Here is a 25,589-nt window from a genome sequence, read left to right on the forward strand (position 1 = left end):
GCTTATAAAACTAAATTTACAAATTCAAAAGTCAGGTGTATGCTGGCTACCATTGCTTAATTAGGTGCTAGAGCACAAGCAATTTTTGCACATTCATAACTGACGCGGAAAACCCAGAGGTACCAGGGCTATGAACTGCCAAACCACTAATTAAGCACTTCTGGCCAATACTAACAGCAGCAGCAACAGACAAACAGATACCACAGTTATATCCCATTTGAAGTGCAGGAGAAAACTGGCATTTTAGATATGGCTGGTTTGTAATTGTTGGCAAATGTTTATTTTATTTCTTAATGGGAATTTACTGAGCCCATGCACAAACCTGTATTTGTAATAATCATTGCTCGTAATCACATTCTAATATTATGCACCCAGAAAGAAAGTTTATTGGAAAATTCATAGACTTTCAATAAAATTTTAGAGCCATGCAGAGAGAAGAATGAAATAATAAGAAAGCTGACAAGTATTTTACAAGAATCTCTCAGTCTATTCTTCTGCTCATTTAATGAATGCCACCTGTTGAGGTGGTGATGGGGGTGTAACATTTCCCAGACCTCTTTTGTCGCAAAGAAAACATATGTTTCCATGTTCTGAAATGGAGAACATGTTTTCTCTAATTCTTAAAAATGCTAGCTGGTAAGGCTATTTCTGCGATAAATGAAAAAAAAATGATTTGATCTTCTACCCCCTGCCGATACATCATCTAGGAGTAGAAACTACCTCTCTCTGCATCTGGGGCAAAGTGCTGACACAACCAGCCACGCTGTTAGGAATTGAAAAATGATCTGCATGAAGCTGAGGCGGTAATGAAGCAGTTTTCTTGTGACATACATCACATTACATACCTAACTCAAGTATCAGAGGGGCTGTGTAGTCTGAACAAAGCAAACTGAGCACTATCTTATAGATAACAGCATGTTTAGCAGCATGTGTTGCAGAATCACTTTCTTCTGCACTGCACTCTTGAGAAAAAGATATTTCACCACGAAAAAAGCTGCTGCAAAAAAACTGTGTTAGTCTATAAGGTGCCACAGGATTCTTTGTTGCTTATACCTAACTCAGTTTCTTTTTTAGAACAGGCAGATCAGTCAATCAGGGAGGGTTTCAAATCATGAAGAATCTCATAGAAAAAATTCACAGCAAGTTGCCAGAAATTACCACTTTTAGTGAAACTATTTTACTGCACATAAATATCACTTAAGCATCAGAAAATTATTCACTAGTAATTCTGTTTCTTATAGTTCTCTTCCACCATCCTATCCAGTAACAGAAGTTATAGACAGTGGCTGCTACAAGCAATGAGCCAAAGAAGGTAAGCATGCCTTATGGCATTTGGAGCACCTAATGGCCAATAAGTTTCAGAAGGGAATGACAAAGCCAACTAAGGCTATGTCTACACTAGCACTTTTGTCAGTCAGGGCTGTGAAAAACACCCCCCCCCCCGAGCAACATAAATTACACTGACAAAAGCACTGGTGTTGACAGCACTATGTCAGCGGGAGAGCATCTCCCACTGACATAGCTACCGCTGCTCATTGTGGGTTGTTTAATTATACCGAAGTGAGAGAGCTCTCTCCCGTTGGCATAGAGCGACTACATGGGAGACCTTACAGCAGCTCATGAGAGATCCGTGCTACTGTAAAGTCTCTAGTGTAGACATAACCTAAAAGTGCATGTGAAAACCGCCCAGAGATGCTGGGTAGTCACTTTACAAATTCCAGAGGCAGAACCTCCTATTCACTGAGCCCATGAAATCACTATATTTATGTGGGACTTCACAATTTTGGATGTAGTTGTTTGGCTTAGCCTTAAGGTAATGGGAAATAATCCTTAATCCACTAGTAGCCTTCTTTCCCTTGTTATAATCTCCAAAAAAATTGTTAACTTTTTTTTTTTTTAATAAATTATGAGCATGATTTACGTAAAATTTCTGATCTCACTCATCTCTGCTGCAAAGAGACATTGCAACATAACATATTTAAAACAAAAGAGGTTAATTGACACTAAATGGATTGCCTTGGGGTAGAGGATGCAGGTGAACCCTCCCCCGCCCCACCAAACTTCAGAATTGAAGATAAGAAATTAGCAGGACACATCTTCCCCCATTCTGCAAGCTACATTGACAGTAACTAAAAAATTCTCCCTAAAGAGAAAGAAGTTCTTATGTATCACTCTCAAGGCATGTCTACACTTACCTCCAGAGCAATTGATTCAGCTGGGGTCGATTTATCGCGTCTAGTGAAGATGCGATAAATTGACCGCCGTTATTCACATTGCTGAAGTTGCATAACTTAGATCGATCCCTGCCCCCTCCCCCACAGTGTAGACCAGGCCTTAGGTACCTACAGTTTCTAAAGTTATGGCTCCTAAAGCTTTGAATGGGTTCTACAAACACCTGGAAAACCAATGGTAGGGTCTACTGAAGAACCAATGGTCAATGCCTAGGTCTCCTCAAAAGAAGAGGACAAAGCAGCTTTTGAATATAGGGAGGAGAATCATTTCTCTGTCTTGATGGGATCATGTATAGATGAAATGGCTGAGGTGGACTTGCACCAACTTGATTCAGAGACCTTTTTAGAAACCAGACAGGTAAAAAAAACAACATTCTGGGAGGAGCAGGAATACACATCCAGCCATGTTCAGAATGTCTCACTGGAAAAGGTATTGCTAATCCAGGAATAGGCAAGGGAAGTCAAGTGCAATCCTCTGTGTGACAGACAGCAAACTCTTTCAAAAAACCCTCATCTCTAAACCAGCACTACTCAGTGTTCTGCCATCAGATCACAGTGTCACAAGGTAAAGAAGAAGAGCAGACCTGTGAGAGGAGGTCTCCTCTGCTAGGGAATTTTCTCACCATGGTTAATTCTGTTCTGTCCATCAGGGAAGCAGGAACCTTGACTGCAAAATACACACAAAGAACCAGAGTAGCACTAAACTACCCCAGCAACAAATCACTGGACAGACTGTTTCCTTTCTAGAGCATCAGAAGCTGAGTGGAAGAAGATTCTTAAGACAAAGCCTGCAGTAAATGTGATTACATTTTCTGAACAGATAGGAGCGTAAAATGACCTTTGAGAATTCCTAACCCAAACTACCCACAGCTATTTATGTACTTATCTGCTTGTTCTGGGGGCAGAGTACTTGAGTTCCGGTGGTATCTATAATCTTCTGAATTTAAATGGGAAAGGAGAGCCTTCTCTCACTTGTCATTCCTCAATACTAAGGGGAGCCCTTTAAAAGTCTTCTTTCCTGATTATCTTCATATTTCATAGCAATGAAAACTTTCCAGGTTTGATAACACCAGTCCTCCCATGAGATACTCCTGAAGGGATTTAGGTATTTATTCAGACTCAGACCCTGTTATTGGGCACTGAATCAAGAGAAGTAGAAAGTGCAAAGTTGGTCAGGACTCTGGCAGATTTCTTGGGTGAATAAGCTCTAGAGACAATTGCAAAAGAGCATGTAGCAGCACTAGGAATGCTCCAATCTTAGCTACTTTATTTTTTAAAGGGAAAGGCCAGAATGGTTTGAGAAATCAGCTGACAGCAAGTGACTCAAGCCTACTACTGAATGGGATAGTGTGCTGGAAACCCCTGACATACCTTACTTCTACCAAACGCTAGCTTTTTTCAACCTCCTTCTCTTCTAATTTCATGTTGACTTCAGGTCTCTGCCATACCAAGTGAACTTCCTCCTTGCTAAGTGTGATGGGGTGCCTGCCCCACTCTGGGCTCTAAGGGATTAATTGAGCCCTAGGGAGGCTGTGCAGGAGGCAGCCAATCAGGGGCAAGCAGACCTATATAAAAAGGGAGCTGCAGGGCAGAGGAAGACAGTTCTCTGCTGGGAGTCCAAGGAGGAAGGACTGTCTCTGCTCTGAGAGAACTGCCAGTACCCTGGACAGAGCAGTGCTGCAAGCAGGGACCCGGGGAGTGAGAGACAGCTCCTGGCTGGCTGCTGGGGTTTGCAGGCTGAGGCCTTGAGGCAAAGGCAAAAAGGATGCTGGGGCCATGAGGAAGTGGCCAGACAATTCACTGCAGTAGCCTCTAAGGGAAGTGGCTGAACAGCGGACTGCAGGTCCCCCAGAATGGGGGGAAGCACAGTGTGTGCCATGGCTGTGGTCCTTGGAGAGATGTGGGTCCTAGAGCAGGAGTGACAGGGGTGAGGCACCACCCGAAGAGGGTGAACTGACATGCAGAGCTAATTCACATGATAGATGGCAGGAGGCGCCAGAGTGGTCAGTGAACCCCGTTACACTAAGCTGTGTACTGAGTCCAGGTTCTTCCATAAAGCCGCTGAGAACCATCCCAAACAAGCTGAAGCCATAACTGCCCAACACCTACTGGGAATAACAGATGTTCACAGTGACCAGAAAGCTTATCTCCCTGAAACGCTTCTTTGCCTTCTGTGAAGGACAGATCTTGCACCTTCTTCTGTTTGTTGTTAGGCTTCTTCTGCTTTGGAAGCTGCTTCTACAATGTGTGTACAGATTACAGAAAACAAAGACAGCTGCCACAAGCAGACTGTTGGAGATGCTCAGTTGCATGTCTTAACTCAGACCACATATGAAGTAAATTCCAAGAAATAGCAGAAAAAGATGAGAACGCCTATTGAGAAGGCACAGAAATTCTACATTCCATGTAGCTGCCAAGTTAGCCTTGTCTGTAGCAGCAAGAGAAAAAACCATGTAATCTGTTTCAGAGCAGCTACTGTCACAGAAAGAAGTGCTTACAGTACTTAGTCTATAACTACATGGTAGAATCTTATCATGCACATTGCTATACACTGTTGTTTGGTAAGGAGTATTTACCGGTATGTGACGTGTGCAACCTGTAACCTAAAGCTTTGTTTCCTTTCTATCATTCTCAGAAGTTTTGGAGTTCCTGTTCCTGTTTAATAAAGCAGTGGTTTATTTCTCAACTTCTACCGTGGAAAACACATATTGGGGAAATTACAGGTACCAGGAAAATGACTCAGGGCTAGATTGTCACTTTGCCCTTTGCCCAGTTTACAGTGTGTAGCTGCATTGGTCCAGGAGCAGACCAGGGAGGGAACTGTGACTACAGCTAGACAAAATTTCTTCGATGAATAGTAAATTAATCCAAAAATGCATTTTCTGAGGCACCAGAACAATTTGTAATTCCGGATTGAATTCAACCCACAAAATGTTTTGACTGAGTCAAATTAGCATTTTCCAAGAGAAAACTGTCCCACTGGAAAATTTTCAGCTCACCTCTTCTCCTGATTAACTGGCTCTGATTAATCATTATCCAAAGTGTCTTGTTTGTGATCAGGTAAACTGTAGAGAGGTCATATGAGTGGATAGAGAAATAGACACAGAATGGAACGATAAAGTAAAAGTAGCATTATTTAATTACATTCTTGCTGCCACTTAGTTGCAGAACAAAGTATTGTTATTGCCTCTTTGAAAAACAAATAATTATGGACACTAAATGTTAATGTTGTTTACTAGTATTTTGTATTTCTTTGATATCACATTCAATACTATACCTTCACTCATAATATAAAGCTGAATGGAATTTTCTTGGCACTCTGAATTCCTCTGCTGCTTCATACAGATTTAACCTCAATGTCTGCTTGAGAAAAAACATGATCCTTGCTTTCACTCTATATTTTCATTTGAGTAAAGGGGAAAAACTAATCTCAAAGACATCTGCTTAGCTTTGGAATGGTTAGCAGCAATGAATGTCACACTGCATTGGGCTTTCCCACAGTGAATGATCCAACTCCTTTCTCACAGTCTCATTCATGATTTAGTTATGGAAAAGGTGCAGCAATCATGGTGGCAACTACTAGTGCCAAAGATGAAAGTACTCACAAAAATTTTCCGTTGGTCCTTATCCCTAAAAGGACACGGTGCTCTGATTCTTCCCTAGAGATCTTCCCATGGAACCAAGGCATCTTCTCATGGGCAGTAGTGGCAATCAGCTTCTCCAGCTGTGGTTTTTGACTAATAATAGCTTGTTCGAGGGCATTACCCTGCAGAGTGGGCAAAGCACAGAAGGTCAGTTATACTGTTTTCTGTTACAGTGCAAAAAACAAAACAAAACCCAACACACACAACATTATAGTAAATGCCATTACTGGACTGTGAGAGACACATCCAAACTCTGTGGATAATCAAAGTTTTAGATAAAATTAATTAGATTACTATAAAAAGTTTTGGACTCATAGGGCAGAAACTAAATTCAGACAGACACTCTGAAATTCAGATATCTGGGGTTTATGTTTGTGATAAGGTATCTTTGGGAGACTGTATTGTATATGTTTATGAATGGTTTATGTATCATTTTGGGCTAGCAATTCTTTGGAACTCCAGTAGGTGGAGAGTTATCACAGCTCCCCTAGAAACTAAAACTGTGGGGCATGCCGCATGATTAAGGCTAGTCACTGAACCTGTAAACAACTCTAGTGGTGTACTGCCCCTTAGGGTGGCTTGCCTGTACTGGATCAAATGGGTTTTCACAGACCAACAGACTAAGGCTTTTGGTATAAAAATGCTGTGCTTAAACTCACAGCCATGTAGGAAGACAAGTTCCTGTTCTAAATTGCATACAATCTAAATAGACATACAAACGAAGCAGGCCAGGAGGGGAGGATGCAACATAAAATAACTTGCGCGCCAAGCATAAACATACACTCTGTATACAACAACTTTCCTTAAAAAAAAAAAAGTGTGTGTGTTTAACAGTTAACTATTACCTATTTTTTGGTTTGTTTTCAATCCTGATTGGCGTAGAGAGATGCAATAAGAGACTTGATCTTATAACACTTAAAAATAAATGATAAACTGTGCCACATTTCAGGAAAAAATACATTTATGGCCAAGTTAATACAAAGTACTGAAAAAAACCCCATATAATACTGACTTTTTAAAAATTCAGAGTGAAGCATCTGTATTGCAGAAATGGGATTGCATTTACCTGTAGGTTCCAAGTTTGTTTGACATATTCCCTGATAAGGTTCTCTTTTAAATCCTCAAATGGTCCTGTTTTTGGCTCAACACCTGGTGGCCGGTTGTAAGGTCTCCTCAGTAGACAAACAAGACCATCAGCTTCTTCTGAGTGATAGTTAATGAGTTCAGAAGGACTCATATGTGACTTCCCTCCTGCAATGGCATAAGAGCCACTCAGCTCTCTTTCAATTGTGTAGTGATGAACCTTCCTTCCATGTGCCAGGGACAAAGCAAAGCCACCAAGGTAGTTTCGACTCTGGCGCAACAGATATAGTCCATCACTCAGCCCTCCTTGCAGCAGGTAATCTTCTGCTTCTTCACGTGTAATATTGCCAAAAAAGTAGGGCAGATGGTTAGCAGTGTTAACCATGTTGGTGGCCATGGCTTTTCCTTTTGATCAGCAAGGACTAATGTTTTGTACCTATAATAAAAAAATAAACAAAGGAAGGAAAAATAAGCATCCACTGGAAAAAACAAAAGACAACATTTTGAGGAATTTGCTAATAATCCTTCCCCATTTAAGTCAAAGGGAGTTTTGCCATTGGCTTCAACAGGAGCAGGATGGGGTCCTAACTGTTTTGTCACTGTACTACACAAACATGAGATTACCATTTTTTGGACCAAAAAGGCACAAGGCCATTTCCTGCAATGTTTCAAGAAAACCTCCCATCGAACTCAAAGGGCAATCTGCATATGGGATGATGGCAGAACATACCCTAGACCAATGGCATGAAGTCCACATATGCAATATGTGTCCTGGGAGTGGCTAGGCCCTCTGAACAATTTTGTCTGGCCCCTGAACCTGCATGAAGGATGCCATTTTGTGTATATATTTTAATAAAATTACTACATTCAAACTGCTAAGTCTTGCACATGCATCATGAACTCATCATCTGAAAGAAAGCTGAGCACTGAGTTTTAGAGTACAAGATTACTGAATATGGGGGATAACTTATGTTTATATATAGCAACATACAGATGTTATATTTGAATAACTGTTTTCCTTTTGCACATCAAATGCATACACTTCAAATCTGTAGTGACAGAATCATGATTTTTTTTTAAATTAAAGCAGTAATAATTTTTTCTTAAAATAAACCAAAGGACACTCATAATGACAAAGGACCAAATTCTGCCTTCAGACATATTTGTGCGGACCCCCCCCATAGTTTTAAACTGGTGTTTATGCATGTAACTGAGGGCAGATTTTGGTTCTTGATGTTTAAACAATTCATTAATATTATTCACTTGATACAATGTTTCAGTTTTAAAAAGCTAGTGTTTTGTTAGAAGTAGAAACAATGGGCCATGCTGAAGTTGATGAAGTAATGCTGACAAACGTACACTAACTGAGAATTTGACTCCATGTTTAATCCATAGTATTTACACTGGGATGCTGTTTTACAGCTTTACTAGTCTGTCTACAAATAAGCAGTGGATTTTATAGACTAAGGTAGACCAGCCTATTGCATTATTTTGGACCCTGCTGTGCCAGGTTATTTCTGGCCAGTTCAAAGATACCATCTGTGGATCCCACTGGACTGTGACATCTACAGAAGAATATTCAAGATTACAGATGCAGAAAGACACCTCCCACTTTTCACTTCCACTTTGTTCCACTATGAGGGACCAAAAACTAGGTGTTGCACTTTTTAAACTAGCAGTAGACTATATATGACATGACCAAACATGTCTTTTTATAGCACTGCAGCTGTGGTTATGATTTCATGAGACTCTTTCATCCAAGTTCCTATTTTCAGGTGCTTACAATTTTCAGATAATATATATCCTTTCAGCTAATTTTTATATACTTATTTTCAGCCCAAATGTAAGATATAGAAATGTAGTGTGGCTGCTTCGGAGATAGCCAGGCATGAAGAGAGGAACTTATTAAGAAAATGTTTCCCCACATATTTTCCCACATTCATTAATAAGAAAATGATTTTGTTTAGAGACTACAACCTCAGTGAAGAAGGGATGTTTTGTTAAGTCTGAAAAAACCAGCTGTGAAACGAAATGGTTACAATTTACTGGTGATAGCATGCTGCATGAATGCAGTACATCCTTTTCTTTAGGCCGTGTCTATAGTACAGCCACTACAGCATCACAACCACATCCCTGAAGCTGTGCTGTTATAGTGCCACATGAAGCTGTTATAGGTGCTTCCTACATCTACACCACAGAAAGTGTTTTTCTGTCAATTTAGTTGATCCAACTCTCCAAGAGACAGTAGCTAGGTTGATAAATGAACTCTCCTGTTGACCTAGCCACATATATACTGGGGGATTAGGTTGACCTATGTGTCAAAATTTTTCACAGTCCTGAGTGATGTAGCTAGGTCAATCTAAGTTTTACATGTAGACCAGGCCTCAAAGAAGAGCGATTCCTGACTCTGTTGCTGTGCAGGATCCCCAGCAGCAGAACTAGTGCTGTTTCAGTGTCAAAGGGAAGGGGTAGGATTCTAGGGAGTCTATACAGGGGGTCTGCAGCCCTTGCATAACAGGGTTCAGGACACATATGGGACTGGGCCTATGGCCAGGGCCAGGAGATCTGTTGCTATGTGAATCTTCTTGTCTTCACTTTGTGCCAGGAAAGGGGCAAGTTGGAGCTACAGAACTACTGCAGCCCCACACAACATCGCGACATGCAGCATAGTATTTACTACCCTGGCTGGTCTGAAACAAAAATCTGTGGTTTAAGAGAATCACTTGCTACATACCTCTACTTAAACCTTGCCTGGGATTTTTGGTCACCCACAGTGCTGGCAGGTTCCCTACACTTCTGAATAGCCTGGTGTCTGGACGTTTATGTTCTTAATCTTAATCTATTAATAATACAGTTTTTATGCATTAAATATGAAAGAATAAATTAAAAGAAATTAAAATGGCATAAAATCACCAATGAAAATTGAGAATTCAGTTAAGACCAAAATAAATGGTGATGTATAAGTGATATCAAACATTGATTTCATACAAAATAACTATTCACAAGGCTAAGACTGTCTGCACAAGATGAAAACTATGAAAGCTTTTCTTCAAATGAATTTAATCCATTGGGCATCTAATGATAGACCCAAAGCTCCTAACAGTGAATATGTGAAGTCACTCTCACATAATGCATTCAGTAAACAGACATTTAGGTTAATAGATGCTTAAGTTGATATTCTTATGAAGCAGCAAAGAATCCTATGGCACCTTATAGACTAACAGACATTTTGCAGCATGAGCTTTCGTGGGTGAATACCCACTTCTTCGGATGCAAGATGTATTCACCCACGAAAGCTCGTGCTGCAAAACGTCTGTTAGTCTATAAGGTGCCACAGGATTCTTTGCTGCTTCTACAGAACCAGACTAACACGGCTACCCCTCTGATACTTGATATTCTTATGTGATTTGTCATTTCAACAATATATTTGCTTCCCACTCTTGCTGTATTTGTTATACTTCAGGTTCATTAAACCAGTGGCAGAGCCTGCTTTCTGAATTCACTGTGCAGTTATGAAAATACAGTTATGTTCTGGGAAACATGATATACACAACATGGAAAAATAAAACAAATTAGGATGAAAAAATGAAAGGAAATGTAGGGTAAATAAAATAGAGCAAAAGTAAATTTGAATTTTATCTTGTGTTTTAAAGTATATGAAGAGTTTCTTTCTTGCTATCTACAGCAGAGACCAAACTAGGCAACTGCCTCAGGTAGCAGATTTCTGGGAGAAGTGATTTTACAGGGTGCCACAAACCGGTCTATGGAGATATGAACTGCAGAGTACCTTAACACATAGTGCTTTAAAGGCCCCAGGTAGATCCTCCTGGAACTGCAATGGTGTAGTCTGTTCATGTCAGTCAAACTGGAAAGGCCCCTGCGCGCGCACACACTGCAAAGTGCTAGTTTTGAGGGCGGGAAGCAGCAATGGGGAAGTGCCTCCAATTTTTCTGGGCTCAGCAGCTATGAGGCAAGGGCAGCTGGGCACCTGGTACCTGCTCCTGACAGGGATGTGTGCAGGGGAGGAGGGGAGAGTGAATCAGGGATAACTCTGCTTCTCCACCTCCCACACAACCCTCCCCCTCATGCACCACGTGCTTCCTCCAAATACCCTCACCTCCCACACAATCCCCCCAGTCTCCTGCAAGCACCCATCAGGCACCCCCTGCTTCTCCCAGATACCCTCCACCCTCAACCTCCCACACTGCTGGTGAATGCTGTAGCTGTCATCGCACCCTATTGCACAATATAGGTGCTGTGGACTGGGGATGGCTCCGAACTGCTGGGGCACCAGATTGTCTCAAGTGGTTTCTGATACACAGACATAGTTGTTTAGTTATAACAGGCTACAGCAGACAAATATAAGCCAAACACGTATATAATCCATTATTTGCTTGTTATAAAGAATTTTGTGTTAGAATAAACACACTAGGATTTATAACTATTTTGAAGGGTTGAAGGTCAAATTTTCATTTCTTAAAAATAATTAATTATCTAAAACAAAGCTATAACTATTTTATCCTAAAAATGTTCTAAACTGAAAAATTGGATGAACACCCATTCACACCTAGGGGTTGTAATTTTCATTAGCACTAACAAGAGTTTCCAGGAAAAACCCCTGCTTATTTCAACTGTTTATATGATTAAACTAAATACAAAGAAGACTAATAGCATCAAAAACACACCACACTCCCAAAACAGTGAGTTACAGACTTGTCAGAGGAATGAGAAAAACAAAAGGGAAGTGCCCCCAGAAGGTGTCAGCTATAAGTCTACTTAACGAAATAGAACTAACAGAGGTAAGGCAGCCAGCAATGGACTCTTCCAAGAGCTGGTTCAGCCAAAGACCCTTGAGTGACCCTTGTCTCTGCCTACAGGCATCAAAATAAGCAGACCATAATTAGCAGGCTGTTAGGTAGGACAAGAGGCAATCATTCAAGGACCTAGGGCAGGGGTCGGCAAACTATGGCCCACGGGTCGGATCCGGCCCATGAGCCATTTTAAGCCGGCCTGTGAGCTCCAGCTGGGGGCGCAGGGTCAGGGGGCCGCACCATGCGGAAGCAGCGGCATGGCCCCACTCCGGCGCTCTAGCAGGCTCAGGGCCACTCCACACGTAGGAGCTGGAGAAGGGACATGCCACTGCTTCTGGGAGCCGCTTGAAATAAGTGTCGCTCAGAGCCTGCAACCTTGAGCCTCTTCCCATGCCCCAACCCCCTGCGCCAGCCCTGATCCCCATCCCGTTCTCCAAAACCCTCAATCCCTTCACAAAGCACTGCTGCTCAGTAGTTAGCTGAGAAACGGCCAGAGTGGTGATGTAGCAGAATCTGACATAGCACTGCCCCACTGCCAAATAGTGGTACTGCTAACTCCAAGCATTCACAAATCAGAAGACTAAGCAAAATAAGCCCATGTGATTCCCTTGTTAAGAATGGTGTGGTCTTCAGCAGTGATAGCTCAAAATACTGCAGTAACATTATTGCCAGCTTAGTGTTTGGGGACAATCAAAGTAGAATACTCTAGTATATTTTATAAGGATTTATTTCCAAGCTCAAATATACATGAACCTTGTTTCCAGTGTCTTTGCCTCACCTTACATGCATGCATTACAGCACCATTTCCAGTAGCATCATGTTTGAAAAAGAACAAAAAAATACCCTAGCGTGGGAATGGACAATGCTGAGCTTCCTGGTTAATTAAGGGCATGATCCAATGGCTACAGAAGTCAAGGCTGCCTGACACTATGATGTCAAGTTTCTATGTTGCTGTTAATTCAGAAACCTAATGAAAAGAAAGTTTCAGAAAAGTCTAATTTTACTCTTAAAAAGTAGTAAAGAATTCTGAAGTCAGTCACATTAATTGTGCAGCAGTCACAGGGCCAAAATTTTCCAAGAATGCCTAAGTGATTTAGAAGCCTAAGTCTCAGTGAAACTCAGTACTAAATGTAAATACAATATGCCGTATCTCGATACGGCAATGTAGGGTGATCTTCATAAAGACCAAGATTCTAGAATGATTAAAAGAAAAAAAATTTCCAATAAAAACAATGGATATAAATTATGGCTTTTTATTTTAGCTGCCTGAATAGATTTATGGTATCAAAGTCCAAAGGAATTTTTTGTATATGAAAAAATTATAGGGACCACTTAATATTCTGCCTAGCAAGTATGTTTTTATTTATATTATATCTTATTTAAATTCATTACACAATTAAAGAACATACCATACAATTTGTAAAAGCAATTTTCTAGTAAAGGAAAAAGAAAAATATCTTGGAACTTTGTTCAACAAACGCTTAAGCAACTGTTACTTTAAGTATCACTAAAAATATAAATTTGCTGCTGTCTGTTCTCCCTTCAGTGCTGATGACACGTAACACCATTAGCTTCCTTTTAAATAAATCTATTATGGACCATCTATCTAGACATTTTATTATCTGAATGAGAAACAACTAGTTAAGACTCAACTCAAACAAGATAGAGGTGCTGCTTGTCGGTAGAAGAAAATATTTTGAGAATCTAGCTGGTGGCTTGTACATGCTTATTATTCAGGAAGTACAGCTGTTACTTTTGAGACTGCCTGAATTTGCGGGTCACCCTTGACTACCTTTCTCAGAATGGAGGCCAGTGATGCAATAACGGTCAAGAATGCTTATTGCCTTATATTTCTTAACCAGAAGGTCCACCTGCTTCTTTGTGATACACATCTCACCAGTAATTTATCTCTCTATTTTATCCAGGGTAGGCTATTATCATGTGTTCCTAATTGGGTTTTGCTTGAAATTGATAAAAGGGTCTACAACAGTTGCAGAATACAGCAGCTCACTTATTTCTCAAGGCCCTTCTTCAGCAGGCCATCCCTATTCAGCAAAGTACGTACGTAGGTCATTAACTTGAGGCACGTGCTTAAGTCCCATTAAGAAGACTAGAGCATGTGCTGAAGTGCTTTGATGAAGAGGGATGGACTTAAGCACTTGTTTGTATACTTTGCTGAACTGGGGCCATACATCTTAGAACAGACATGAAGGATTTATTAACACCTGCCCTCCAAAAATCTAAATTAGCTGCTGATACATTTTATAAGTTTATCTTATGGTGTAACTTTAATACACTTAACCATTTATGTTGTATATGTCATAATTTACCTTACTGAAATGTAATGAAGTTTTCCAATTAAACATTCAAACTAGTCCTTATATCACTTTTTGAACCACGCTATTAGTTTCAAATACAAAATGTCACACTTTCAGTTTCATCCCAATACAAGTTAAATGAAATACCACTATATACTCATACAAACTATGGCTCAACTCTCCAGTCACTGCATGACCATGACCCTGCAAAGCATATATGCACATACTCAACTTTAAACAAAAGAAGAATACCAAAGTACTGTAAATGGGATTAATCCCATACTTAAAGGTAAGTTTTTGTATAAATGCTTTGCTGGGTCAGGGGAACAAGAGCAACTCCCAATGGAGTCAGTCCCGCAAATATGCCCAGGAATAGTTCTACTGAAATCCATGGAATGACTCACCTGCATAAAGTTAAGCACATGTGCGTCTGTAGATCAGGCTAGATAGTATACTGGACCCATAGTTGCTGGAACTAGGGGTGCAGGGGGTGCTTCTGCACCCCCTGGCTTGAAATGGATTCCATCATATACAGGGTTTACAGTTTGGTTCAATGGCTCTCGGCACCCTCACTATACAGATTGTTCTAGCACCCCTGGCTGGGTCCTGGAACTACTCATGCTCAGTCCTGGGTTTTCAACAAAAATAAACTCTTACTCATCCAATTTAATTTCTCTCTACTGCAAAGAAAAATCATTATACACGCTGCATTTCTATTGGGTACTTTGAGTCTAAGAAACAAGAACCAGAGGAAATGTTGCTTAGTATTTTGCAGTGAACAGATATCATCACTGTATACAAATGAATATAAAAAAATCATTAATTAAGAAGGAAATAGATGCCTCCTTTTCTTGTCTTTTCTTTTGCAAAAAAGGGGAAAAGTAATTTAATTGACTGTAAGGACTGGTATCATGTCTGCTCATCAGAAGGAAATGAAGGCCCAAATTCATCAGCTTTATAATTCAAACAAAAGTTCAAGACTTTTAAAGAAATCTCTCAGGCAATATAGGGGATTATGGCAACATAATCAAAACGAAGCAAAATGATATGTGAAACAAGCTGCAAAGAATTTCACCTACCATTGTGGGCAATTAAATTACGTATCATTGTACTAGCTGTTTACATACATCATTCTTAGAAGATTTTGAATGCAAGTTATTAAAAGATTAATGAATTTATAACTTTGTAGAAGGTAAAACAATTGAGAGGGAAAGGATACCACAGGGCATAATCAGCATTTAAGGCTGCATCTTCCTGTGCACAGCTTTATTTCTGCATTCTTTCATTTCAGAACACGGTCTTCTGTATGACACAAGAAAACATACTAGACCATGTGCATAAAACCTTCCTCAACATAGCTTCCAAATACAACTAGGTAATAGGTGTTGTAACTTCCATTAATTTTGTGCAATTCCACTTTTGTATAAAGGTTGACAAATTATTACAGCTGAAAATAGTATTTAAGAAAATATACTTTTTTTTATATTGCACCAGTACCAATTCAGAAAAACAGCTAGAGGGTTTCCATTTCCACCGCTTTATATGCTTTAAAGCCAACTCTTGCAAGTGCTCTAAAATCCAAATGGTTAACCGGACTGTTATGAAATTTGATGTGCCTCATGGGGGAGTGCTAGACTTCCAAATTTTGGGTAATTTCACCAAGGGGTTCTCAAGTTACAGCCCATCCCGAAAGCCTTAGTTTCCTTTTGCTGCCTTGTACTATTAAACTGAGAGGTACTAATGACTGGATGAATGGGAGACCTCTCCGTTGCTCTGAACTCACCCTTCAATTAACTAACTAAGCCTAGATTAATCACACAGCCCCATCTAAGACAAAAGGAGTTTCAACTGAGTGGCTAGAGCAGGGGTAGGCAACCTATGGCACACGTGCCGAAGGAGGCACAGAAGGCGATTTTCAGTGGCACTCACACTGCCAGGGTCCTGGCCACCAGTCCAGGGGGCTCTGCATTTTAATTTAATTTTAAATGAAGCTTCTTAAACATTTTAAAAATCTTATTTACTTTACATACAACAACAGTTTAGTTATATATTATACACTTTTGAGACCGTCTAAAAACGTTAAAATGTATTACTGGCACGCGAAACCTTAACTTAGAGTGAATAAACGAAGACTTGGCACACCTCTTCTGAAAGGTTGCTGACCCCTGGGCTAGAGTGTCAGCTGACTGGGATGTGAGCAGTCTAGTCTAGTGGTCAGGGTGGGCATTAGGAACCAAAGCCAAGGGTCAAAAAGGAAGGCAAGAACTCTCTCTTTGAAACAACAAGCCAGCTGAAGCAGCTGCTCCAAAACGTCTGTTAGTCTATAAGGTGCCACAGAACTCTTTGCTGCTTTTACAGATCCAGACTAACACGGCTACCTCTCTGATACTTGAAGCCAGCTGAAACATACATGGTTTGGGATTTCACATGACCTTGAAATTAATAATGTTCCCCAAACCTTAGTGAAACACATGGGCAGACCAAGAACCTTCTTTCAATCTGCCTGGACTCTTTGATCCAGCAGACACTATCTGCCATCTGCCTTGTGCGATCTATTGGCATAAGAAATATCTCTATAGAGCAGGCAGCGTGCCCATTTCCACAAGCACTGGGAAATGGTCCTTTTGTTCTGCTGCTATTTGTGAAACGCTCTTTACTTTATTCTGGGGCCAACGAGCCCCCCACATATACTCTCTTACTAAACTGACATGTTTCACTGGAAGATTCATTTGGAATTCCTGTGTTCATATGGACCTGAAAACTCCAAGTAAACTTCAAGAAATATGAACCTAGTTAAACCAATTCTGCCAGATTAGGTTCAGTAAAAACTAAAAACATGTAATCCCAAAGCAGTGGATTTCACATAGGCACATTTAAGTGATAACTTTCACAGTGGCTCAGGAAAAGCTAAACAGGTCCAAATGTCGCCTGGCTACTAAAACACATCCAGAACACAGCAAATATCTGCTATTTATTCTCTCATATAATTGCCATAGATACAGAATAGTGACAGAATTATTTGATGAAAGTAACTGCAGCTTGTTTTATTTTTTTTGCATTTGCCATTACCATGTATTTCTGTTTTAAAATCAATAAAGGTGTTCTAAAATTAAATAAAAATAAAGGCAGTATTTTCTTGGTATCCATCAGAAATTTCAGATAACACACAAGATTAATAAACAAATCTATTAGTGCTGTAGTATTTCAGTTGCTGACATTTCTTAGCTCGTAAGACTTTTAGCTATAAGATAGGAGTCAGTATTCTGAATGTATGAAACACCCCATCTCTATGAAAATTCATCTCTGGTAATTATTCCAAGGATTTAGTCAGATCTTACCTGTCTGATTTTAGTATCTTATAAAAGAGAGATCTCCTTTCAGTGAAGATGCTATATGCTGGGAGGATGAGAACTGTTGTGGGCAAAAGAAGAGATTGGCTGTACAATCACAGTATAGTTCCTACTCTAAATTAGTCACTGAATTGGTTTCTTTTTAGAAAATGAAGTATGTGTGTTTAATACAATTTAGTAAAATGTGAATTTTAAACATAAAAATTGCAGAATGGGAGATTCTCCAGGTCACTTTCACCGGTGTGGTTAAAGCCTAAGATAAAACAAAAGACTTCAATTCAAATGAAGGGGGAAAAGTATGAACCAAAAGGAAACTACCGTATATACTCAATCATAAGCCGGTTCATTTATAAGCTGACCCTCCCAAGATGGATAAGTAAAAATGGAAAATTTCTATAACCCGTTCATAAGCCAACCCTATAATTCAGGGGTCAGCAAACTTTGGCTCCCGGGCCATCAGGATAAGCTGCTGGCGGGCCAAGATGGTTTGTTTACCCCGAGCGTCCGCAGGCACGGAGGTAAACCTAAGTAAATAAAGAGTCCTGGAGCACCAGCTGCTTACCCTAATGGGCTGGGACAGCAACTGGCGGGGAAATTTTTGTGGGGGAGAAGCTGGGGGTCAGGGGTCACCCCTGTTACCACTCCCCACATGACCCCACCCCTAGCCCAGGACCTCCACACTCTCCCCATCCCATCCCTTCCCACCTTATCTGGGGAGAGCCAGGGGAGGATGTCCCTGGCCTGGCTGGAGCTGCTCCGGCAAGCTGGGCAGCGCAGCCGCAGAATGTTCCAGTGGGCTGGGCCAGGCAGCATGGCCGCAGCAAGCTCTGGTGGGCCAGGCAGCATGGCCACAGCCTGCTCTGGTGGGTGGGGACGAGCGGCATGGCTGCAGCCTGCCAGCCCGGGAGCTGCAGCTGCTTCGGAGTCTGGGGGAGAGCAGCACCAGGGGCGGCTCTAGGTACCAGCAAAACAAGCTGGTGCCTAGGGCGGCAAAATCTAGGGGGTGGCAAAAGGCTGGGGCCCCAGCTCATTCTGCCGCTGCGAGCCGAGGAGCGGCCCGTCCCCTGCTGCCGGTGGGGGCGGCAGGCTGGGCCGGCGGACCTGCCGCAGTCATGCCTGCGGGAGGTCCACCGGAGCCCCAGGATGACTGGACCTGCCGCAGGCATGACTGCGGAGGGGGTGCTCGTCCCGCGGCTCGGCTGGACCTCCCACAGGCATGACTGCGGCAGCTCAAGCGGAGCCGCCGGACCCGCGAACCGTCCGCAGCCGCGGGAGGTCCAGCCGAGCCACGCGGGACCAGCGGTCCCTCTGCAGTCATGCCCGCGGGAGGTCTGCTGCTCCCGCGGCTCCGGGGCGCCTCCCGCGCATGACTGCTTGGGGCGGCCAAAAAGGTAGAGCCGCCCCTGAGCAGTACGGCCGGGAAGCGAAGAGACTCCAACCCTGCCTCTTCCTTTCTGGCTCTGCTGGCTGTGCTGCCTCTCCTTGCCCCCTCTGTTGGGGGAGGGGCTGTGTCCCACCTAAGGCCGCCCGGGGGGGCAAGTGGGGCAATTTGTCCCAGGCCCCGCAGGAGCCCCGCGAGCCCTGGCCTGGCAGCGGTCTAGGCCTTCGGCGGCATTTCGGTGGCAGGGGGCCCTTCAGTCACTCCGGGTCTTTGGCAGCATTTTGGCAGCCGGGGGGGGGGGGCCTTCAGCGCCGCCAAAGACCTGGACTGCCGCCAGGTGAGTACAAGCACCGCAGCTCCCCCACTTTGCCCAAGGCTCCCTGAATCCTCTGGGCGGCCCTGGTCCCACCTCTCCCTCTCTATATCCCGTTCATAAGCTGACCCCCTTCTCTGGTGCTTCCCCTTCTTACTAAAAAAATTCAGCTTATGAATGAGTGTATATGGTAAGTTCAGAACCAGGACTCATCCCTTCTGCTATACCTACAAACGAAACAAGACTTTGCTAGCTTGTTGGGTTTTTTGCAGGGGTGGAGGGAATATTTAAAGTTATTTTAAAACCTATATCATTCCATCAAGAAGCATCTTTCAAAGGAGATGAGAAAGGAAACATTCTTCGCCTTGGTCGGGAAGGAGAGCAACTCACAAGAGTCGTCAAACAGGCTTCACATCTACTGGAGAGCAGAAGCTCTCGGGCTATGCAGCTATATGCTACTTCTAAAGGGGCACTTCGGCCTGGGCACTGACCTGGGAATAATATTACCTAGCCCTTATATAGCATTTTTATCATGCACATTAAGTATTATAAAAGGGCCTGTGGCAGCCCCATTCCCAGCACAGAGTCATGAATTCCAGCTGGCTCAAATATCATATGGCAACTGAGATAACTGAGCTCAGGGGAATGGTGTTGAAGGATGCACTGAATGTTCTTTGGTTTGTCTTTCCTCTTGCAACCTCCCAGCGAATACTTAGGATCACACTGTGACTGGCCCAGTGCAGGTGTACAAGGAGAAAAGAGGGTACAAGAAGCCTTCCCCTCAGCTGTGTGTAGCTGTGCAAGAGCCAGTCATTGAATGGCTAGAGAAAGTAGGCACTGTGCAGAGCTATCCTCATCTGTGGCACAGGACTCCCCAAGGGGCAGTGCCCCTGCCACCTCCCTCTGTACTAATTAGCACAGATGCTGGGCATGGAAATGAGCACATGCTAAACCCTCCCTGGGGGTGTCACAGCAGGGGCAAGGGTGAATTATGGGAATGTCTACCAGAATTTCTCTTGAGGAGTCCCTCACATGCCATCCATGGAGGAATGAGGCTTTGAGATAAAGTTTAGCCCTGTGTATTTCCCCCAGTAGTGTGAGGGAGCACCAGAGAGGCAGGGAAGAATTATGAATTGGTTGCAGGATTACAGGCCAGATTCTCAGATATTGAATATTCATATAGCTCCACTGACTTTAACAGAGCTATGCCAATTTATATCAGATGAGGGTCTGGCTCTAGATCTCCTCAGTGACATCTCCTTCCAGAAGTATAGCCAGGAAAGAATGAGGAATATTAATACTATACAAAGGAGACTGGGGCAGGGAGAACCCTCTTCCCAGGTAAAAATTATGTCGCATTCTTTAGGCCAAGATGTGATAATCTGTCTCCCCATTCAATTATGACTCAGATCTGTGGAAACTCCCAAGGATTTCATGGTCACAGAATGAGGAAGACAGGCCACTCACAGGTCAGGAGGTGAAAAATTAGCTCTTGTTCTCCCAGGCAGCTCTACAGCCACTTCTCTCCAGCAAGCTAATATTTCCCCTGAATAAGTTGATCCAGTGTGGATCCAGTATCCTTAACCTTCTATAACCTGGATAGCATTGAAAACCATGAAAATTACATTCTGGATAGGCTTTCTATACGAGTAAATGCATAAGTTTAATGTAGATAATATTTGAAACAGGAAGTTTCTTATAACAGTTTCTGTGAAATACTCTCTTGAGATTTGATTGGTTACTCTCATAATGTCACCAGTGCATTGCTTTTCTGCATTCAGATGTTTATCTGTCCATAGATGTAACAATCTCACAGACCTTTCCATTTCTCACTGCAGCTGGTGGACACTCAAAAGCCACATAGTTTAACCAAGAGGCAGCTACATACTCTGCACAGCTGCACTGTGAATGGCTGAAGACGGAATACTAGAACTGACCTCAGGGACATAGCATTAGTTCTTAAGTTTTTAGAAGATGAAATAAAGATTATTAAAGCACACAAAAATAAGAAGCTCCATTAAACAAAAGCTGAAGATTTCTCAGTCATAACAGAAACAACAGCAAGAATCCTTATAGGCCTCTTTAATATTTATAATCCATTTATTCATAACTATAGCAGAGAATCACAAATTAGACATGAGTTTGCAAGGTGATATAGTAACTTTGATAGAATTCAGTAAGAGTTTCTTCAGTTTGCCTGAATTCTTCTTCAAGAATTGTTAGGAATATTCAGGTCAAGTGACAATTTTTAAACGTTTGATATAATGGTGCATAGATATGCACCAGTACAAAACCCAGCTCAGTCTAGACAATTTCTCTCTCTGGATTTGTTCTTTGTATAGTGGTTTCCTACATAACTGACTTGCCTTTCTTTCTGGGATTCAAACACAGTGGTAGGATCAACAATCCATTAGCAACTAAGAGAAGTTGATTATGGCACAAATCTCACCCCTCCTCCTAAACCACTGTAGGAGCACAGTGTGTTTCCCTTGAAATCACTGCTTGGCACCCCACCAAGATTCCATCCAGACTAATGTAGAGTGGGGGTAATGGGCAATGCCAGGACAGGCTAGGAGAGGTGTGAGGGAATGGCCAGGGGATGCATAACAATGTAGATACACCAGACCAGAACTCCGTGCACAGGCAAATGTGGAGGAGAGCCAGGGAAGATCTGTCTTCCTCAGTCCCCAGGGAACTATACTGTGCAAAGCCCATTTACTTAGGGATGGATTCTGGCACTCTTACTCACATGAAGTAATACCTTTTATCCACAAGTAGTCCCATTTATTTCAATGGTCTACTCATGGCATTAGGCACTACTCACCATGAGTAAGCATGTCATAATCCTATCCTTAGTCTTTTCACAAGGGAAAGTATTTGGGCCAAAGTGAGAAGGAGGAAAAAAAAGTACCATAACAGAGGGCAGGACACATAATGTGTGACTTTAGAGCTAGCTGCAGTGCTTGACCCCTAAACTGCCCTACCTATGAAACAGCATAGTGAGAACCAAGCTATCAAGTGAGGTGTTTTACTTATGGTCACTCAGACAACAAGCAGTATCGATTATTGTGGACAACAGAGTTAATCTGTAACAATTTTATAAATGTGTGACCTAGCTGTTAAGATAACCCCATCTGGCTCTGCATTGGCTATTGGAATGTGTGACTAGACTGGCCAGTACTGGCCTGTTGGGAAACAAAACAATGATTATAAATAAGATATTGGGGGGGGGAGGGGATGAAGCAGGGAAAATAATTCAAAGGTCCTTAAGAACAAAATGAGTGGGCTATTAATTGGAAAGTGCCTACCCACCCGGGGCCTTGCTCCCTTAAGATTAGCAGGCTTATATTTCCAGGCTGGGGCCTAAGATCCAAGGGAAACAGAACTGTGAAAACCCCTGCCTGCAGGGCCAGCTCCAGACCCCAGCGCGAAGCGCGCGCTTGGCGCGGCATGTTGCGGGGGGCGCTCTGCCTGTTGCCGGGAGGGCGGCAGGCGGCTCCGGTGGACCTCCCACAGGCATGCCTGCGGATGCTCCACCGGAGCCGCGGGACCAGCGACCGCCAGAGCGCCCCCCCACAGCGTGCCGCCATGCTTGGGGCGTCGAAATTCCTAGAGCCGCCCCTGCCTGCCTGGGAGGGGGAGGACCTTGTAAGTGAGCAGCAGCTACTCAGGGCAGACATTGCAGGAGAGACACTAGGATAGAGAAACTGCAGCAGGGCACTCTGCCCCCGCACCTTCAGCCCAGAAGTGGGGATACCTGGGCTAAGTGGCACTTACCAAAATGTGCAAGGAAAGGAAAAGACCCAGGCTTATAGGTCTTTCGTTATTTTAACTCTTTGCTCGTTTGTTATATTGTTTGGGTGAACAAACAATACATTGATTTTGAAAAAGCTATTGTGGATCACTTTAATCAGCTGCTGGTCACAGGCTATGCAAGAAAATTTCTTGCAGCTGCCAAATACAGTCTGTCAGGTTAACACAGTTGGGAAATAGGGGACTGCAGCCCTAAGATCCAGTCTAAGAGATTGAATCACAGGATGAGAGGTGACGGAAATGAAGCCTGTTACCAGAGGTCTGAGCTTAAGAGGGACAGCAAAGGGGTCTAAGATACACCTTGCCCTGTAACTGTGACAATAATCTAGCAAAGAAGATAGATGTATACGCAAATATTATGGTTGGTTAATTTTCTTTTTTTTTTAAATATGTAAATATATAAGCAAATTAGGTACCACCACATGTGGCTGGCAGAGTTGCCAGTAAGGCAGTCAGTGTTGCGTACCCCTGCCATATGGTAAACAGCATAACATCAGGGAAGTAGGTCTTTCCACACAGACTGAGATCATATACACATCCAAAAAGCAGAAATACAAAACATAAATTATACTAGAGTTTAGTGGCACATTAATTACAGTCACATATACGACTAATTTGGAAGAAGTTACAGGGGAGCTCTGTCTGTGTTCCCTCCCCATTATGTCCACCTATTGCCTCTTCTACTTAGGGACCATCTTTTTGTGATATGTTTATATAGTATCCAGCACAACAAGTCTGGCACCTATAGATGCTACCAGAATACAAATAATATGAAAATCAGTAAGGAGAAGAAACAATAATGCTGAAAGAAACCTGGGGATAGCAAGTTAGTCTGCTCTTGCAATCATAATCTCAGAGTAAAGGAACTGAATTGTGAGGGAATATTAAAAACATGGCTAACTGGCAATAAAGTAGGGGTTTGCTTGATAAAGTCTGTAAATATTTGAATAGCGTGAAAAACAAGGGTGGAGAGGAATTTAGTGTAATGCACAAGGATACAGCTGGAAGTAACAGGATGAAATTAAGAAAAAGGAAGATGTAGGCTGAATATCATTAAATAAAAAATAAAAAAAATAAAAAACACAACTTTCTACTAACAAGATGTAGCATGCTGCAATGGTCTTTCAAGGAAGTAGCGGGAACCCTTATAGTTAGGAACATTTAAAACTAGACTGGACAAAATGAATATATGCTGACAGGGACAAGCCTACTTAGCAAAACCATCATTCAATAGATCTTTTACACCTTTAACTTTCACAATTATCTGATTATATATTGAAGAGAAATTTGAACAGCATTAGTGTACAACTTTTTCCTGAACTATTTTATGCACAATGACTGCCTCCAATATTGCTCTTCCAAATGAATTAGATACTGATTTTGAGGAATTCCTTTGTACTCTAAATGATAAGTCAGTATACGTAGGATTTTGGCCTAGTTAATATTCTTTCAAGCAAAATTAGCTAATCTGCAAACAGTACTCCAATTTTTGGTCTAACAACTAGATGTATATTTTCTCCTTATATAATACCCATTAATCCTAAAAGGAGTTAAGCATGCTTCTAAAGGAGAATATATACTTGGTGGCAGTTTCAAGACTAGCCGATCCAGCTGTGCAAGTTTCACACCTGCTCTGCATCAGCCTCTATTCTGTAGTGAACTGGTGTGACAGATTAAAAACAAGAAGTGATAGCACTTTGCTATTTGTAAGTAAAAGGAGCCAGATCCTCATCTAATGTAAATTAATAGCTCTGTTGAAATCAATAAAACTATGTCAGTGGACACCAGCTGAGGATCTGGACCAAGATGAAATATGCAGTGTATTACACATCACTCTGGCCTCACATCAGAACAACCTGGTTAATGCATTAAAGTCCATAAACTGCCCTTGATCCATAGACAGAAAAAGTGTAATAAGATTAGCATGCAAAGGAGCACCCGCAATATAACATTTATAACACACAAGGATAACAATGTCCAAATATTTCTAGCCATTAGATATCTATATCTGTGAGTTGTGTGTGGATTGAGGTTAATATCTAGTCCATAGAATTCTTTAATACTACCTTTGATGGTGTTGTAAATTTGTTGTAAATTGGGGTAGTTACAGAGGTGCTATAAATCCATACTTTTTTTTCCCCCCACTTTGAAAACAAAAACTTACATTTTTACAGTATTTTTAACAAGTATGATGGATTTCAAATATCAGTAAGTCAATTCTCATTTCTCATCTTCATATTTTTGACACATGACATATGATTGCTAGTAACTTTCCTGTGCCTAGGCATTTAGATTATATTGTTAATTTCGTTCAGGATTCCCTTTGTTTTCATTGTCTACTATAAAAGTGAGTTTTTATTCACAATAAGCCCAAGGAAAGGAAAAAGGGGAAAAATTATCCAGAAGTTGAAGAACATAGTAGCTGTTTAATAATATGCAGTTTAGGAGAGTAATTGAAACTTAGAAAAATTAGTCATTCCAGTTTGCATGGCTATTTATTACACAAAATCCCTGGGATCCTTAATGATCACAAGTGGTCAAGAGTTTGATTTTATATCTCATCCAACAGATGGCACTTCCTCACAATGCCCCTTAACGTCATGCTGGAACATAGTTCAGTACTGATTCAGGGAAAAGAGTGACCT

At 41.9% G+C, this 25,589-nt stretch overlaps 1 protein-coding gene across 3 annotated transcripts in view; it reads right to left on the reverse strand.

The window, feature by feature from the left end:
• Positions 1-25,589, reverse strand: part of SYK (spleen associated tyrosine kinase) — a 94,248-nt gene that overhangs the window by 36,416 nt on the left and 32,243 nt on the right. For all 3 annotated transcript variants that reach the window (XM_039544787.1, XM_039544788.1, XM_039544786.1), the window contains exons 2-3: positions 6,942-7,394; positions 5,837-5,997 (exon numbers count right to left, since the gene is read on the reverse strand). In XM_039544787.1, coding sequence (XP_039400721.1) covers positions 5,837-5,997; positions 6,942-7,355 — 575 coding nt within the window. In that variant the 5' untranslated portion in view covers positions 7,356-7,394. The remainder of the gene's footprint in view (positions 1-5,836; positions 5,998-6,941; positions 7,395-25,589) is intronic.

This window comes from Mauremys reevesii, linkage group 6 (genome assembly GCF_016161935.1).
Source record: "Mauremys reevesii isolate NIE-2019 linkage group 6, ASM1616193v1, whole genome shotgun sequence".
Classification (NCBI taxonomy): Eukaryota; Metazoa; Chordata; order Testudines; family Geoemydidae; genus Mauremys; species Mauremys reevesii.